This window comes from Leptosomus discolor, chromosome 4 (genome assembly GCF_034619465.1).
Source record: "Leptosomus discolor isolate bLepDis1 chromosome 4, bLepDis1.hap2, whole genome shotgun sequence".
In the NCBI taxonomy this organism is placed as follows: Eukaryota; Metazoa; Chordata; class Aves; order Leptosomiformes; family Leptosomidae; genus Leptosomus; species Leptosomus discolor.
Genome location: NC_141394.1, coordinates 21,805,319 through 21,822,580, shown reverse-complemented (window position 1 = coordinate 21,822,580; position 17,262 = coordinate 21,805,319). Strand labels below are relative to the sequence as shown.

General features: G+C 43.8%; 1 protein-coding gene across 19 annotated transcripts in view; it reads right to left on the bottom strand.

Annotated features, from left to right (window-relative positions):
- Nucleotides 1–395: 395 nt before the first annotated feature.
- Nucleotides 396–17,262, bottom strand: part of ADGRL3 (adhesion G protein-coupled receptor L3) — a 268,359-nt gene continuing 251,492 nt past the window's right edge. For 10 of the 19 annotated variants that reach the window (XM_086463875.1, XM_086463879.1, XM_086463871.1 and 7 more), the window contains one exon: nucleotides 396–1,201. In XM_086463875.1, coding sequence (XP_086320001.1) covers nucleotides 396–1,201 — 806 coding nt within the window. Of the gene's footprint in view, nucleotides 1,202–3,218; nucleotides 3,271–6,686; nucleotides 6,816–17,262 lie in introns of all 19 variants that reach the window. The other 9 variants (XM_086463883.1, XM_086463884.1, XM_086463885.1 and 6 more) reach the window with 5 other exon arrangements.

The following is a 17,262-nucleotide window of genomic DNA, read 5'->3' as shown; positions in this document are numbered from 1 at the left end:
GTTTTTGTTTTTTGTTTTTTGTTTCCCTCTTAAATCAGGTCCTCGGTGTTAAGAGCAACACAGCATCAAGGATTGTTTAAACAAACACGGCATAACTTGAGAAGGCCACGAAGTGTGCCGCTATCTATCTATCTCTTTCATTAACATAATGAAGTCTGTCTGGAGGGAAGGAGGATGGAGGGAGAAGGGGGGGGGGGGGGGGGGGGCAGCAGTTACTGTCCTCTCCGGGCCGGCCTAAAAATTCCAGTAAAAAAAGTCTGAGAGTTTGCTTTTGAACAGCATGAAGATTTAGGAGTACACACGATATTACCACTGTTTGGATTAACTCAGAACAGTAACCCGAGCATTATGGAGGGGCTTTTTCTTGTCTCTTTGCTTAATTTTTGCTGAATCTTCTATAGACTAGTGACCAAGTGAGCGGGTCCTTTTGCATTGCCGTCCGGGGGGGTTCCCTCTTTGTTTGGCGGGACTATAAAACCGTCGCTGCTGCCTCGACCTAGCTGGTAGTAAGTGTGTAGCTGATGGACGTGGTTCCTGGAGCCAAGGTTGGGCATGCTTTTGTAGTAAACATCGTCGGCGTCGCTGCCACCGCTTTTGGCCGGTGGGGGATCGGTCTGGGTGCTGGCAGTGACGCTTTCCGTCATGGGCATGCCAGCCAGTGTGGGCATACTGGTGTAGAGCGAATCCCTGTTGGGCGACTGGAGGTCGTCCGTATGCTCGTTGGTCAGTAAGGGGAAAAAGCTCTCACTGTTGTCTTGAGGGATGCGTCGCCGGCTGTAGAGGTGGGGCTGGTGGTTGTCTGCCGAATACACCCGGGGGGGCAGCAGCGGGGCATCTGACTCCTCGTGGATGAGCTCCAGGCCCAGGCTCTCCTCATGGGTGAAGGAGGTGGCATCGTCCAGCACGATGGCATCATCCTCACTCCCGCCGCCCACGCTGTTGACGAGTTTGTTCATCAGGTTGCGGCTCTGCTCACTGGAGCGCTCGTGGTTGTTCAGGTAGGAAGGGATGTAGTTGGAGGTGAGTTCCTTCAGGATCTTTTTCTCGAGGGCATTCTCGGTGTGGTTGTACCCACGGTCAAGGATTTGCACGCAGTTGCTGAGGTACTCGCCGCTGGCGATGCTGTAGCTGTTGCCGTGATTACCATTCAGTGGTAGAGTATCCGTGACACTTGTATCCCTGGCATTGTTCAGAAGCCCCTCTGAAAAACATCACACAAGAGAGGGTGACTTGTACAAACAGGACACTCACGCGGGATGTGCACACTCAAACCCCCTTCCTAGGCTGCCGCGGCTGCTAGGGCTTGGCAGCAAGGAGAGCGTCTCAGACAAAATAGGAGGGTGCAGCTTCAGTTAACCGGCTTAAGGTCTTCCCACAAAAAAAAAAAAGGAAAGTGCTCTCAAGTAAGTGAGTAGGTGCAACAACAGCTAGTGGGAAGGAATAACCTCTCCTGGCCGGTACCTCCTATGGCTCTTGTGCTTTGCTCTATATACTTCTGGGGGAGCTGAGAAATAGGTGAGCCTGGGCTGGTCCCAATTGCTCTGGCTCCAAGTGCTTTGGAGGAAGTGGGCAATCCCCAACAGCTGAGGGGAAAGTATTCGCAGCCCAGCTTAATCATTACCCAAACTTGGGGAGTGTAACCTTCCTAGAGAAAAAAAAAAAATCTGTTCTCTTTTGCTGGGTAGGCTGCCAGCGGAAAGGCATAAGGCCTGAATGGCAGGATTCAGGGAGTAGCAAGGTGAAGGCACAAAGTGCTTCCTGGCCTAGGCTTTTTTTGGAACAAGGCTAAATACCCTACCTCTCCCAGCACAAGGTCATGGCCAAAATTATTTACTTGACACTGGCCAGGTGGGGACTTTCTCATACAATGATGTTGGAGGCAGCTGCTGTGGGGTCTTGCAAAGCCTTTAAAAATTGCTCCCATTTCACTTGCAAAGTTAAAGCAGAGTGTTCTGTGGAAAGTACAGCAAGTACCATCACTGCCACAATATGGTGGGCTCGGGGGAACCTGAGAGGATTAACAGTGTCTTGGGGAGCCCCCAACTAACTGCCAATCACATCTTTATAGATGTCTCAACACTGTCAAGGTAAGACTGGAGCTCAGCTCTTTCCCAACAAGCTATGGGAGATGGCGGGGAAGCGCTTTGAGAGCAACACAGGATGAGTGGGCAAGGGAGAAGAAAATCAGGCACAGCAGTTATGCTGCCGTGCTTTCTTTTTTGGGATTACTGGCCTCCTTGGAAGGAGTGCAGGTGTGGGGATGCATGAAATAACATATCAACCTTTCAGCTAAGGGCTTCAGGCATTGCCAAAAAATGGCAAGCAACTCCCAGGAAGAAGTGGTGGATTAGAGGAGCCATTAGCTGACAATTTCAGATGAACAGTTGCTCATACCATGCTTGGTACATGGCATGTATACCTTCTGAAAATACAGGATTCGGTCTATATCTGCGATGGAGTAGCTTCATGTCAAGGGCTGGAAAGAGCCACTGCAGGCTTTCTTCTTGCTTTTGAGTGAAATGCGCCCAATATGTCAGTCACTTTTTAGGTTTCTGAAGCTTAGAGGGTGCTGTCATATCCTAGGTTTCCCAACAAACGAGGGAGCTATGGCAAAAAATCAACTAGCCATCACAGACATAGAGCAAAGCCATTGATTTTCACGGTGGAAGCTCTCCAACCAAGTCATGATGCTTGGGGAGAAATGAAAAGTGAGCATTTTGGGGGAAGGACCATACGTAATGGGTGACGGGTACAACAGCATCTGTCTGATGGTCACGCTGAGTAACGTATGCATTGAGGTGCTGAGCACTGCGCTTCTGCTGCCAATGCATAGATCGGGGGTTTAGTGGGGAAATAAAATGGAGGCATCGCAGGTGAGAACAGAGTGGGGTCTGCAATGAAAAACACCGTATAAAAATGCCATGATCTCGCAAATAAAAATGTGACGTTTTAAAAAAAAAATCATACGCAGAGTTTTATGAGAAACTATGCTGGGTAAATGATTCCACAAAAACAAGAAATAAACAAAGCATCATCTAATCTCATCTATATATATATGTACTGATACATATATATATACACATACATACATCCACACGCATACACGTATATATACACATGTATATTCATATTCTTTCAATTTCAAAACTGAGATGAATTTCCTTTATTAACTACATCATCTATATGTGATGCAATAAAAGTGAACTAAAAAAAATTACATTTGATATGCAATGTTTAGCTTTACTCCCATACTTGTCTCTCTGTAGGGCTCTAAACGACAGCATGAAGAAAAGGAAAGAAAAAACAACAAGTAAGCTTACAGCGACAGTAGGAGAAACATGAGTAAAAAGCAAATTGATGATATGCAGAAAAGAGAGTTAACGGAAATAATTTCCACTGCCCAGAATACATGAATTTGTTACATGGTTTATTTAAAGTTAAAAATATTGACATTTTAGACAGAAAAATTATTTTACGCGCAATATTCAATAGACTACATCTTTATTAAAATAATTATAACATTTAAAATGTTTTCCAATGCCATTATAAAACGTTCAGTGTGCGACACAAATCAAGAAATAACGCCTGGAAATTTAAAAGAGGTCTAAAGCTGGTAACCGTCATGCTTGAAAAGACAGGCACTGTCAACGTCAATTCCAAAGTCTTAAAATGAATGGCTTTACTTACTTTTAGTTATAATAACCCCTGGCAGTTGAAACTGAAATCCGTTTCCTTGCTAAAAATGTTTTACCGTCCATCCTTTGCAACAGTGCTTTGTAAGAGTATGACTTTGCTCATCATGGGGTTGCTGGCATTTTACAAACTTTAAGTCTGTTCATTTTTTAACCAAACACATGGAAAACTACATGGACTTTGCAAAAGAAATGTAAGAGGAACGGTAGTTCAAATAATGGCATTGCTAAATGAAGCTATTGAGAAGAAAGGGTAAAACAAGAAGAGCCAGAGATGAAGATGAAGAGCCAGTGATAACTCAGCTTCCCACTTTGCAACGGTCTGTAGCACGCTGGGGTTTAACCAGAGCTCGTTAACGGGATTGCCGCCTTCTCTTAAAATTAGCTTTCACGAAAGCAGTTAGGCCATTTCGAGAAACTCCTGCATCCGAGAGACCAAGCCAGCGTACATCCGTCAGCTGCCAACGGCGGTGAGCACTTGGCATGTGCTGTGGGGTGCCAGGCCCCTTACCTACCATCTCCTCCTTCCTCTATGCTCTGTGTCCCATCAAGGAATCGCTTTCGCCACCGGGAAATAGGACTTTGGCCTTTTGGGGTCTGACTCCCCGTCTCCTTCCAAGGGTGTTTTTAGGGCAGTCGGCCCCTGCTGAGTCTCTACCGCAGATGGGTTAGCTTTGGCTTGAGCAGAGAGGGTATTTTAAAACACGCAACTGGGGATCGGGAAAGGAAGGGTGGACTGGATCAGGCCCCAGGTTTCTTATAGTGTCCTCTCCCTGTCAATGTCCAGCACCAGAAGTGGTAGATGAAGGTGAAAAAAAAATCATAGCCTTAGTGATGTGGAATGAGTTAGTTGGATGACGTTAGCTAGCAATGCCCTCACTTCACGCCGATCCCAGCCAAGGCACACCCAGAGATGGTGACAGCATCTACTTTTACAATGCACTGTCATGGCTTTAGCGTGCCTACTGGTGCAGCATCCTTAAATCCCAGAGAACTGCCGAGGCCACTAGGTCCGGTTGGTTTTGCTAACTTTTGTTTCTGCTGCGGGATGACCTAATATTCATAGTTTGCAATTGTTCAGGGATAGTAATCAGTTTGAAAAGCAATAGCTAGACCAGTTCTACAGTCATTAATTAACTTGCAGTCTCCTGAAGAGAACAGGTTGGGTTCTGCTCCCTATGAAGTCAGTAGCAAAGCTCCAGGGGCTTAAATGGGATCAGTACTGGTCCCACTCTCTTTCTTCATCTCCCATGGATGAAGCCTGGGTAGGTTTTTCTGTTGTCCATCTGGCTGTGTTGCACTGAACAGCACTTGCAAATTAATTACACTATTTTTATGGAATAAAATGCTGTTAGCTCAGGTAACTGTATTGAAAATTAGAAGAACACAAGATTATTAAAGTGCATGTAAAATCTTTTTGTCGCATTTGTGCCCAAATCACTTGGGTTCAATTGAGGCATCCAGACCTGAACATCAGGACTTCTCTTAAGCCAAATGCTGACCCAGCAATACCTGCTGCCACTTGATTTAAAAGTCCCCCAAACCTAAATGTTACCATGCAAGAAACTATGCAGAACATCAAAGCTCATTTTGACATTTGCAGTATACTGAAGTTCTTAAAATTCAGAGTGTTTCATGTTTAACAGTAGCCTTTTTTAAAAAGCGCTCACGGAAGCAAATTTATTGCACAAAGTTAGCATAGTTTAGGAAATTAATGAACAACAAAAATGTCAAATATGCATGCTTTTTTTGTGCTTTGGATGAAAATATCCTAGTGATACAGTTCAATATCTATTTCTATCATAATACGCTGCCATATAGTACAAAGGGGGTTTTCCTGCTTGCATTATAACCATCATTATTTTCCCTTCCTTAGAGATCCTTTACTGGAAAGGGATGCCTTCATTGGGAACAGAGAGCTGACAGAGTGCTGACATACTTGCACTTGAACGCAGCATTACTCTGTAATGATTCAGCCACCTTGCAAGCAAGCCAACAAACCCAAAAAAACCCCATGGAAGTGGCAGAGCAGGATGGAGCTGCCAACATAGAGAAGCTAGCAGAGCTCCACACTCCCCAGCTCCTCCTCAGGTCCTGCTTAAATGCATCTGCTCTCCCTCATGGAAGCATCAGGATATCGGGCTTACAAACATGGTCCCTTCCCACAGCCAGAGCAGTGACAAACACATAAGTGACAAGAGACTGATTTCTACAGCAGAAACCTCCATTAGGTAGAACTGATTCTACCTGTTTATTTTCTATTGCCGAAAGCAGGATATGCAAGAGCTTCTAGTTTCCCTACACCTTTACCTATTCTTTTTTTCTTTCTAATAGCACATATAAAATGTATTCATGCAAACAACAAAGCATTTCCTACAATATCTAAGCTCTGCTCTTTGGAGCTGACCTATGCCCCTCACTTCAGCTGTCATTTTTCATAGAGATCAAGGGCAGTTTTGCTTTATTTTGCATTTTTTTTTCCTGTGCAGGCTGGTGCACTGCTGACCACATTTCTCTATGCCATTTCAAATGAGAGCAGCTTTGGTGGCAAAGGCCATTTTAGCTTCACTTACCTTCAAAGGTGTTCCTGTTTCTGAAATGAATAGTTTAACAAGGAAATGTGCTGACAACAAAGAGAGGAATGGATACATCTGACAAAATACACACACAAGACCAAAACAATACAAAAGCGAGAAGATTGAAAAAAAAAATCAAAATCAAAACCACTATGAATGCTTTGAGTAGAACTGACAAGGGTCTCTCAAAGTGAATTTGATCGCTCATGGAAAAGAAGCCCCTGGAAAATGGAAAGATGCATTGAAATGAAAGGAAGGGGAGGGGATCTTTTTTTTTGTGTGTGCCCAGTTCCAAAAAAAGAAAGTGTGTGCGTGGGGAGAAAAAAAAAGGAGGAAGAAAAAAAGAAATAAATGGGCCAAAATAAGCCATAGAAAATGGAATTCTCACTAGAAAAATTAGAGAGAAACTCCAGCACACCTTGTGCGTTGTACATGCTGACAGAAGGGTTGTTATAGACCGCCGATTCCCCGAGCAATGTATTATAAGGGTTGTTAGTGCCATGAGGACGAAGCAGAGCATTGGTTATAAGATGATTAGCCATGGCTCCTGGAGCAGCCCGATAGAAAGACAGAGAAAAAAAAAAAACAAAAAAGGTCAATCAGGCAAATGTGGTATTAAAAAAAAGGGAAAAAGAACATTCAGAATGACAACAGTTGAAATAGTCCTGATTACAAGCAGCCAGCTAATTAGACTCAGAAAACTGTATGCCACTAAAGCAGAACAGATGTTACTGACGATGCACAGATCCAAACTAATGCAAAAGAAAATGTATCAGAAAGCGGATAAGCTACATTTATGGTGGTTCCCCAGTCGCTTGGAGTGTAAGCAAGGCTATGCCCACATGCTTGCCATAAAGAAAGAAAGGAAGACAGCAGCCTACACAATATGGGGGGAAAAACTCTCCGGAAAATGCCAAATGAATAAAAAAAATATATAATGACTAACAGAAAACAGCACATTCAACTCCCACTATGGGCTAGGATCTCTTTCACTGGTACTTTGCGACAGATCTAAAATTGAAAAAGCAGAATTAAAAAGAAAGGATGGAGAATGCGCCCTCTCCGAAGGCTTTCGGCACTCATCAGAGAGCAGCTGTTTCTCACATCTAAGAGGATGAGTTCTACTTCAGCTACTGCTCTGGTACCATTGTCAAACACATCCACAACCACCCAAATCCACCACTGAAGGCGAGAGCACCGTGGCTCTATCAGGCGTTTCTTTCAGGAGTGAGGGTGGCCATGAAGACGCACATTTGAAGGCTCTCTGCCCCACAAACACCTTGTTTCCCCACTCCCAGACCTCTTTGCTGTTGTTTCCAAGCACTCAGCCAGCAGTCGTCCTCCCACTTTTGTTTATACGTTGGAGTCACAGCCTCTGGGCCTGTGCTTTTCAGGATCATCATGGCTTGGCAGGTGGCTGCCAAGACCTACCTTGATTCCTATTGCAGGTATCAACCCATGAAGTAAAGCCTTCGCCCAACCTTTTAGCTGACCTAGATGACCAAAAAACCCTTTAAGCCCTTGCTGTGAATCTCCTCTGGGATGCAAAGAGACGACCAACTCAAAAACTTGCCCCCAGGACCATTCCCACTGTAATCTGTAGAGACTTAGACCAAGAATACTCAAGGACACACCATGGTTTTTACCTCCAGGGCTAAACTGTTAAAATAAAACTTTTCCACCAGGAAAGTGAGTCTTTTGTGGGGCAACTAGAGCTAGACAGGATAGGACTGTCAGAGGGCTCAGGTTACTTGGCTGTCACCAACATCTGATAGCCCCAACCCAAACAAGCGACCGAAAAGCCAACACCCAAACCCAGCAACCCTGTCAGGGATGCCTTTGTCAATGGCTGGGGCATGGAGACCCGTTTGCCTCTTTTATGGGTGGAGGTGGCCGCGTGGCATGGCAGAGGCAGTCTTTGTGAGGCATGTGGGGTGCTGGGTACAATCTGTTCTCTGCAACTCATTACCTTATTTTTCTTTTTTTTTTTTTTTTTTTTTGGATGGAGTTGCTGAGGTTATACAAGCCTCAAGGACCTCTGGCTGGTACAAATTCCCTTAGCAGTGAGCTCTCTGAAAGCTCATACCTACTAATTATTTTAAAAGAGAAAAAAGGAAAACTCGCCAAACCTAAGGCTAGGTGGAGGCCTCCAGAGCTGCCTCCTGTGGTGCTTGTATGCTGGCCTGGCTCCATTTCCCGGGATGGCGTTTCTCTGTGTCTGTGCAGGTAGAGGAGAGAGCTGACAGCTCTCCTGCCTCTCCCTCATCCTCCCCCAGCCCTTCCCAGCCCCAGGTGTATGGACTTAGTGGATCACTTAATTGATCTTTTGAGCACAGGACAAAGTAGAAGGCGGTGCTGTATGGGGGCTGCATGCCAGGGAGGCTCCTTGACACATGCAGCTGGAAAAAAAAGACTTGTTTTCTCTCACCTGATATTTTTGGCTATGCTGATGGAAAGCAAGATGAGCTGTTGTGTTTGGAAATAAGGAAACAAAGCTGTCTCCTGTAAGAAAACATTATATGAACGCTTAACTAAGCAACGTTGAATGTAACTAACAGGTAAATGAGTCAACTCTTTCTGTCTGGTAATGTATTTTCCATCAATTTCATGTACATCTGTGATGAGGGAATCACTTCTGTTCTTCCACTACTTTTATACCAGTGTGAGTACTAAGTCCATTAAAATTGTTTCTGCTTTCATCCCACTTTTAATCAAGCCAGGTCATAAAAGATTCAAAAAGGGACTCACTTATAGACAGGTAATGGGAATGTCCAGAGTTAATGCCAGCCATAAATTCAGAAGTGTTACAATCCTTCCATTTGTGATTTAACCCAATCTCCAACTTGGTCCCTATGAGTTTTGGTATGGAGAAGAATATACCTGCTGCGTGGTTTTGAATGCTAAAGCATTTGAATGCTAAAGCTTGAGGCGTCTTTAAATGGCAACTGCCAGAAAGAGCATCTCACTAGATATATCCCTCGTCTGATTCTGTCTAGCGACCCCTAACAGGTGGGAACAAGCTGATCCTGTCAGGGCTGGGAAGGTCGAGCTGTTTTGCAAGGTGGGGTGAGAGGGGGTTGCTCTCACTGAAGGACAAGAGAGGAGAAGGGACCAATCTGTGTCAGCACTTAACAGTTTGCTCGCCTACGCTCATCAGGGTGGTGGGCTCTGAAGCCAGCTAAATTTACACAAACCCGGCTCTTTCAGGCTGTTACAAATTAGATAGTTTTCTGGCAACTTTTAATGCAGATACATGATTCTGACTATAAACTTGGCAAAAAGTTGAAAATAAAGAATAAGTCATTTTTGCTGTCTTGGATGTGTAAAAGAGGGGGCTTGGTACAACAAAACAGTTACCAATTCCTGTATGCAGCTACTAAGCAACAATACTGCACCTTCTGCCTTCCTTTCCCTTGACTGCTGAGGGTGTTAAGATTTTTTTAATTTACTGATCAAAACGCCACTTTTGATGGCAGTGCTGAGTAATTCTCCTGATGCAAATCCAAAACAAACCCACTGCTAACACATTCAGGTACCTTTCAATACTTTCAAAAACCCAACTGGGCACTCTGCAGCAGGTTCCCATCACAGTGGGCTGGCCACGGTGAACTTCACACTCTCTGGGTCACAGTAAAGGTAACCTTTGGCATCTTAAAACCAAAATTCTATGCATCTTGTATTTATTAATTTGGGCTCTTGTTTCTTCCTAACTGCTTTAGAGCTGCAACATTCCCAGCCTCAAAAGATGCTGAGAGAGAAGGACTGCATTCAGGCTCCAAAGAGCTCACAGTTAAAGCTTTAGGTGAAACGATAATACACCAAACAAATCCCCATTATTTGATTTCTCCTTCCTGGGAGGGAGAAAGAAAAAGGTAACACCAGCCATACACGTAAGTATCATCCTGCCTTTTTCATAACACTTTATCATTGCTATAGCAACCACTGGGGTTATTAGGAAGAGTGGATTAGGTCTGCAGATGAGGCACAAGAAGAAGCAGCAGGTAGGTAGACTACCAAACTATGACACCGTTTGCATGAAAATGGCCTTGATAATAAACAGCCAACAAAAACCCAATAAAGCAAGCACAGGATCAAAGCAGCATGCTCTCCCAAAATACCATGAGAGAAAGCAAAGAGACTTATTCTGCAGCCCTGCTTGTGGGTGAGCAGCAAAGGCCGGGCACCAGGGCTGCGATTGCAAAGGTCAATGCAGAAAGAGCAGGGCTGCAGGTGCCTGTTGACTGCCCTGAATCTCCTCCCCGGCACAGTGCTCTCGGGACACGACCCTTGGCAGCTGCCTGGCTCAGTGTTGGCGATGTGCCTAATATCCTCAGCAAGTGACAGTTGTTCATCGTTTATTTTTATGTATTCAGATCCTTGGCTCTCAGCATCTGTGGTGCCACACCGATTTCTCCCAGCAAATCCCACAGCCCTGTGTCATCCTTGCTTCCCTACATTTCAGCAATAACACTCCCTATACAAATCCCTCCTTTGACGTCTCCTGAAGCACCTGAGCCCAGCACACAGACATCACTCCTTATTTGCTTTAGTTAGATGACTGCCTTCAACTCAGCTGCTTTGAATAGCCCTCGGTTCTGCTAGTCAAAGATATCCTATTGAAATGGACTGTTTCCAAACCCCTATCATGCGCTCTGTGTGTGTGAGCATAAATTTGGGGTTGGAAAAAAGATGGGGCTTTAAACCCACAGGTTCACCTGGGCATCTCCTTGTTCAATGCAATGAGATCATCACAACCAGCAAACATATTTGACAACCAAACTCACACCTCTAAAAGAATATTCCCTACAACTACACCTGTACAACTGCAGTCCCAAGTCTTGTTTCCCCTGATACTCAACCAAAGATCAAAATTCAGCACAAAACACAGCTACTAGACCACCTCTCATATCCCAACTGACATTCAAATTCCAGGTTCTGTCAATGCCAGTGCTCAGTTCGGGGTTTCCCTGATGGTGGATTTCCTCAAATGAAGGATTTACAGACTGTGATCACAAGAAGAAAGGAATGATGCTCTCACAGAAGGCAAGTATTTGCTGGGTAATATGCAGATGCTCCTGTAACTCTCACAGCATTAGGGATCCTCACGATTCAAACACTGAACATTCAGCCTTTCTTACTGGGTTTAAAAGTCTATGAGAAGGCATAGCCTGCGCTCAGGGTGCAGGGGGAGATCTGGAGTTTGCACTTTCGACTCGCAAACTGAGAAAATCTGATAGGGAAACCAACCAGAACAAAGAGCGAAAATCCCATAATTTTTATCATCTCTGCGACCACACACAGACGATTCAGATAGCTACAGTTAGCAGCTTTGTGTGCCCATGAAAGTAGGTATTATTTTAACAACAGTATGCAACCAAATGGTACCTTTTTCTTCCCTTTCTAACACAGAAATAGATGTCCTTGATGGAGGACAACACTGAAAAAATTTTTTGGAAGAGTTTAATGTTATGACTGTAAGGGAAAACTGCACCTTGTTAAACACAAGCATGATTTATCAGCGAAAGCAAAGGATGAAAATGATGATGACAAGCACACATTGCCAGACTCCAGACTGCATCATTCAGGAACAAAATTCAAATAATTTCTTGTGGGCAGCTGGCTGACAAATCCACACAAAGGCATTTAGGTTAACTTGAATCATCTGCATGGTCTACCCAACAGGAAGGGAAATGGATCCAACTGCTTCTCCAGACTTTCTGAAAAATAATGTCACTCAGCGTGGTTCTACCTGGCTGAAACGGCTTGAGCAGCACTGCTTTAGCGGGGATCATCTGTCCACATAGGTAACAATGCCTTCATGAATCTTCTTTGGCTTCAGGTCTTTTCAATTGCATGCCAAAATCAGCTCTATCCTTGCTACGTGCATTTCAGCAGAGCAGAAACTCACTGGGGACGGGGAGATTTCCCCCACCGCCCAGCAGACATGCCAGAAATGCAGTTTTGCTGAGAAAGGAGACCAAACCAGTTAACAAATTTAATCAGATGATCTAGTGAATCAGCCAAATGCTTCAAAAATGCCCATTCAAAAACCAGTATTTTCCAAACGAAACGTTTTCTCTTTTTGTTCCAAAAGAGCGGTTTGTATGAAAGCTGACTTAGATTTTTTTGTATGATGTCATTTTTTCATTAGAGTAGAAACAAAAATAAATAGCTTAGAAAAAGCACATCTCAGCTGTAACAAAATGTTCTATTGCCTCTGACCCAGCAGTCCCAAAATGCAGTTTTTCTTGGCTTTTTTGTTTGTTTATTTTCAGAAGAAAGAAAAAAATAACAAAAGCATGTACTGCTGTGTTTTTGGTCAACCTCCATCTTTCTATTTTCTCTCCATTTTGCCAACCATGCAGCTCCCTTCCCATAGGGCTAGGGCATGGTGCTGTACTTCTGCCTGCTCTGCCTCTTGCTGTTCACAGCCACCATAAAACAAGTCCCTCAACTTCTTGCACTTCATATACTTGACTTCAGACCACCTTGCAGAGACAAGTGACAGCCAGAGAGAACATGGACCATTCCCTGAAGGTACTGTGGTGCCTGAGATATCAGGAAGCACAGTTTAGCCCAGACACCAACGTTATGGTTAGAGATGAATCCTCTCCTAAGTGTCCATTAAAAAAAACCCACAACACATGCTGCCTTACCTTAACCATAGTAAATAACTCATCTCCTTAACTCAAATGTTACTGCATGAACTCAAATATTCACCGCACTGATTTCAGTTTGTAAATTCTGGCTGGCTCTGTACATCACTTAGCATTAACTTACTTATTCCACTTTACTCCCAGGGAAAGAAAATACATTCAAAGCAGGTTTGTAGGAGTCAAAGCTCTAGTCTGCTCTGTGACTTTTCTTACTGGTATTCAGCAGTGTCCTTTCCTGTGTTACAGGCAGAGTTTTCAAGTATTTAAAGAAACCTGGTCTTCCATGTGTTCCCTTGCAATTTATGGCAATGACGAAAACTGAAATCACACCTATTTGCTGGAGGACAACAGGTATTTTCAGCATTTTTCCTAGTTCCCTCCAAAAAATGCTCTGACATTTAGATTTATTGAGCTGTGTTCTTATAATATCCAACAGGATTCAGTTAATAAACTTCAATAAACCTCCCTATTAAATTTCTCTCAAATAGGTTTGTTGTCACTTGCAGCATCTAATCTATTCATTGAGAAGCTATTAATACTGACTGCAGTGAAATGGAGTTTCAGCAAATGAGGTTGTTAAGCTCTGGGCCATCTTCTGCCAAATGAAACATCCCATCCTTTTATGCAGAGACAGGAGAGGAAAAGTATTTCTTTGCCCCTTTTTTCCTTCCTTTCTTCTGTGATAATTTCAGATAACAAACCTCTGCTGGATTATAATGTGCAGACCATATAATGTGCAAAACATAAAGCTAGTCTACATAAATTTGTAAATATTTGCCCACTTGTTGATTCCTTCTCAACTGCTTGGAGCAGAAACATTGTCCCAGGATAGGACGTTTCTGTTTACAACCACTACCCCTTCCAAGGGTTTGTACTTCATTGTACCTCAACTATACAAACATGCATTATCCCTAATTGCTCCTGGTTATGCTTATTTCTCACTAGACCTGAGCTCTTACACAAGGCATGTGGAGAGCCCTGCCTATGGTGGAAATTGGACCACACTTACAGGAATCCATATAAGCAGTCATGCTTTCTTCCTCCTTCACAGTCATCATATTAAGATTGCACTGCAGCAATACTCTGCTGGATCTAATATTCCCCAAAGCCTGCTCTGATTTCAGAAATTGCCTTGCCCTTACTTTTCCTCTTTAAATCTGATCCACCTAATGACTGAACTTCCAATTATATGGCTGTCAATTCTAAAATCAAAGCCAGTTCATAATATCTCCCAAAGGAAGAATGTCACGTCACTCACTGAAATCACTGCAACAAATCTCAGCTAACTCAGTGCCAGGCATCAGAGAGGCAAAATAAACCAGAAGACAATCAACAGTGGGATTCATCTTGCACATAGGCAGAAATAGGAGTTAAGTTCACTAAGTTTTGATCCTTGATGCAGAAAATCATAATTTTCCTAGCATAAAATGTACATCTGATTGGGGGGGGGGGGGGGGGGGGGGGAAGAAAAGAACAGAAGAGGCAATTGCTAGTCCAAAAGGATGCTGAGTTTCCCTTACTAACAGAAAATACTCTGCTGTCATCTACCTGGAATTTCTCTCTGCTTCATATGTGATTATCAGGATGGGTCATTTTGAGGCCAGATGCTGACATTTAGCCAAACCAACAGCCGCTTAACAGAGCTGCAGAGATTTATGGCTTGCAAACAGCAATCCCTCCTGGCTGATTCAGTGCAACTGCACGTGGACTACTCCCTCCAAATATGCCCTTCATCTGGGTGATGGGCCCCAGGCAGGAGTATCCATGAGGTCAGGGAAGGATGTGTGTAGTCTGTAAAGGGTTACAAGAGGGAACAGAAGAAGCAGAAGGGCACAGGGGATGAAACCAAAGAGCTTCATCAGGAAAACACCAATCATGGCGAGATGAGGAAGTCTGATATAAATCAACAATGCTATTGCTTTTGCAGGCTTTCCTGGATGTTGTGAGCTCTGCTACAAGCATCTGTGCTGCTGGGACAGCAAGCACTCTTGAATACTGATCTGACTGGTGAAAAGAAGCCATAGCGCTCAAGAAACTGTGTCTGGACAAGATGCTAGAAAAGAGCCCGCAGCCTCTCCCTGGATTAGCAGAGAGGTGCTGCCAGGGACTCTAACCCTCCTTCTCGCACCTTGATTTCCACCAAACAGCCAGGGGACACTTACTTTGAAAACCATTACCCACTTCTCAAGTGGCAGCCTGGGCTGAAAAGCAATAGAAACTGAACTTCTAATCGTACTCCAGAGGAGGGAGGAGAGTGGCATTGCTGTTGCTGTTTGTGGCTAAACCAGAGGCCTCCAAGCTCCAAGATTGATGAATCTGATGAAACAAAGACTAAATTTCCCAGGACTGAGGGCTTTGCTGGCCAGTGTGAAGAGAGATGCTTGAGGGCAAGGTTCACTGCATCCTTTAGGTTTATGCAGCACCCTGGCCCTGCTGACTCAGTAATGGTAAGCAAGGACAGCGTTAAGCACTGACACCCCTCAGCACTCTGTGAAAAGGCTAGGTTCTGGGGAAAAGGCCATGTCTTAGGTTTAGAGTAATGACAATGATGAAACGAGATATGCATATCAGCAGATGATGGTCTCTGAATGGTCACTGAGGCTGCTGCCCTACCAGGGCTGTCCTGGGCTTGACTTTGAGAAGTCCTCTGCATTTACCTCCAGAAAACCCTGAGCATAACTGAAAATGAAGCACAAAGCATTTAAAGCATTTCCAGGGGTAGCTCAGATTTAAACAGATGCACCTCTTGCTTAACACTGCATCCCCAGTTATGCAGTGATGTTACTCACAAGAGCAAAATGTCTGCAGGAGACAGACACTTTTCTTTAGTCCAATTATTTTTGAACTTTTTAGTGTTCAGAAAAAAAAAAGAACACAAAGTATTTTTATACCCAGGAATATTTCATTGAGTTCCCTTGAGACATCTGCAGATGTATTCATGAACAAGGAAAGTAACCACAGGCGCCTTGGATATCCTGTGAGTCTGCTGCACTGAACCTGGCTACCCAGTACCACAGCAGGAACAAGAATAAAAGAAAAAAAAAAAAGTGATCTGGCAAACTTGAAAACGTGCAATTGAAAAATTGCAATGGTCATCCCTAACTCTGCCTGCCAACTTGCATGTTCGTACAGCCACAACATGCTAATTTAAAATGAAAAAAATCCCCACTTCATAAAACCATCTCTCTGAAAGACATGAAGACTGATTGACTTCACAGGAGAAACTGGGGCACCATTTGCTGCCCACTGTAAAAAGAAAACAAATAGAAAGAACCCAGAAAGTATTTATTCTCTAATCTCTTTAAGCCACAAGAAGAGCCACAGGCGTTACTCTGAGCAGGTAAGCAGCATTTGGACAGACTGTGATAGATCAGTTGATGGTGCCCTCTGAATATCCTATCAAGATGAGTAGAGGCATTTCCACCTCTCCCAGAGCTGGGCTGCTCACTATTTGTTTTATATGCAACATAAATTCAGCAGAAATCTGACTGTCATGCCAGTCACATCAATCCATCAAGGAGCGAACAAGCTTTGAGAAAAACTGATGCATGACAACAGTAGTGCTTCCATGGTCCAAATTTCCACCTGCTCTCTGCTTTATCTAGGCACCAGCAGCAAAAGGTGAGCATTGTAAATGGGCTACAATGAGCAGCAATCATTCTCTGAAGTGTTATCAGGGATTGGGTTTGAGATCCCCAGGGGAATCTTGACTTGATTTTCCTTTTTCCATTTGGCTCTTTCTTTTTTTTTTTTCCTCCTCCTCTGCTTGTCCCTCTTTTTAATCACACCAAACTCTACCCTGTTTTCACTCCTGTATTGCCAAGTTATGTCCAGACCATGACACTCACCACGCCTGCAGACAGCTAAACTGAAGTACCTTCATGTTGCAACACTGAGACACATCTGGCAGCTCCTACCTCTGAGCAGAAAGTGAAGATTTGGGGAGAGTGACCCAAACCTGACTCAGTGCAGTGTCCCAGCACTAAACTACATCTCCCATCTTCTAGAGTGACAGTCTTCTATCAAAGGAAGAATTTTACCTCCTACTGTGTTTTCTAAATAACTGCTTCTTAAAAATGCTGGATAATACAGCCACCTGAAGATAATTCAGAACTTCACTCACCCTCCCTGCAACACATATAGTCATCCCTGCTGAGTTAACAGTGCAGATATGCTTTCAGCCTGGAAATCACAGCTTAATTATCTTTTTGGGTGGGTGGGAGGAATTTGATGGGAGATTTCATTTAGAAAACAATCAGTTCTCGGTTGGGTTAGAAATCAGGATATTAATGTTCTTCATTTTAATTTTCCCCTCTGACTCAGATTCCCACTGTTTGA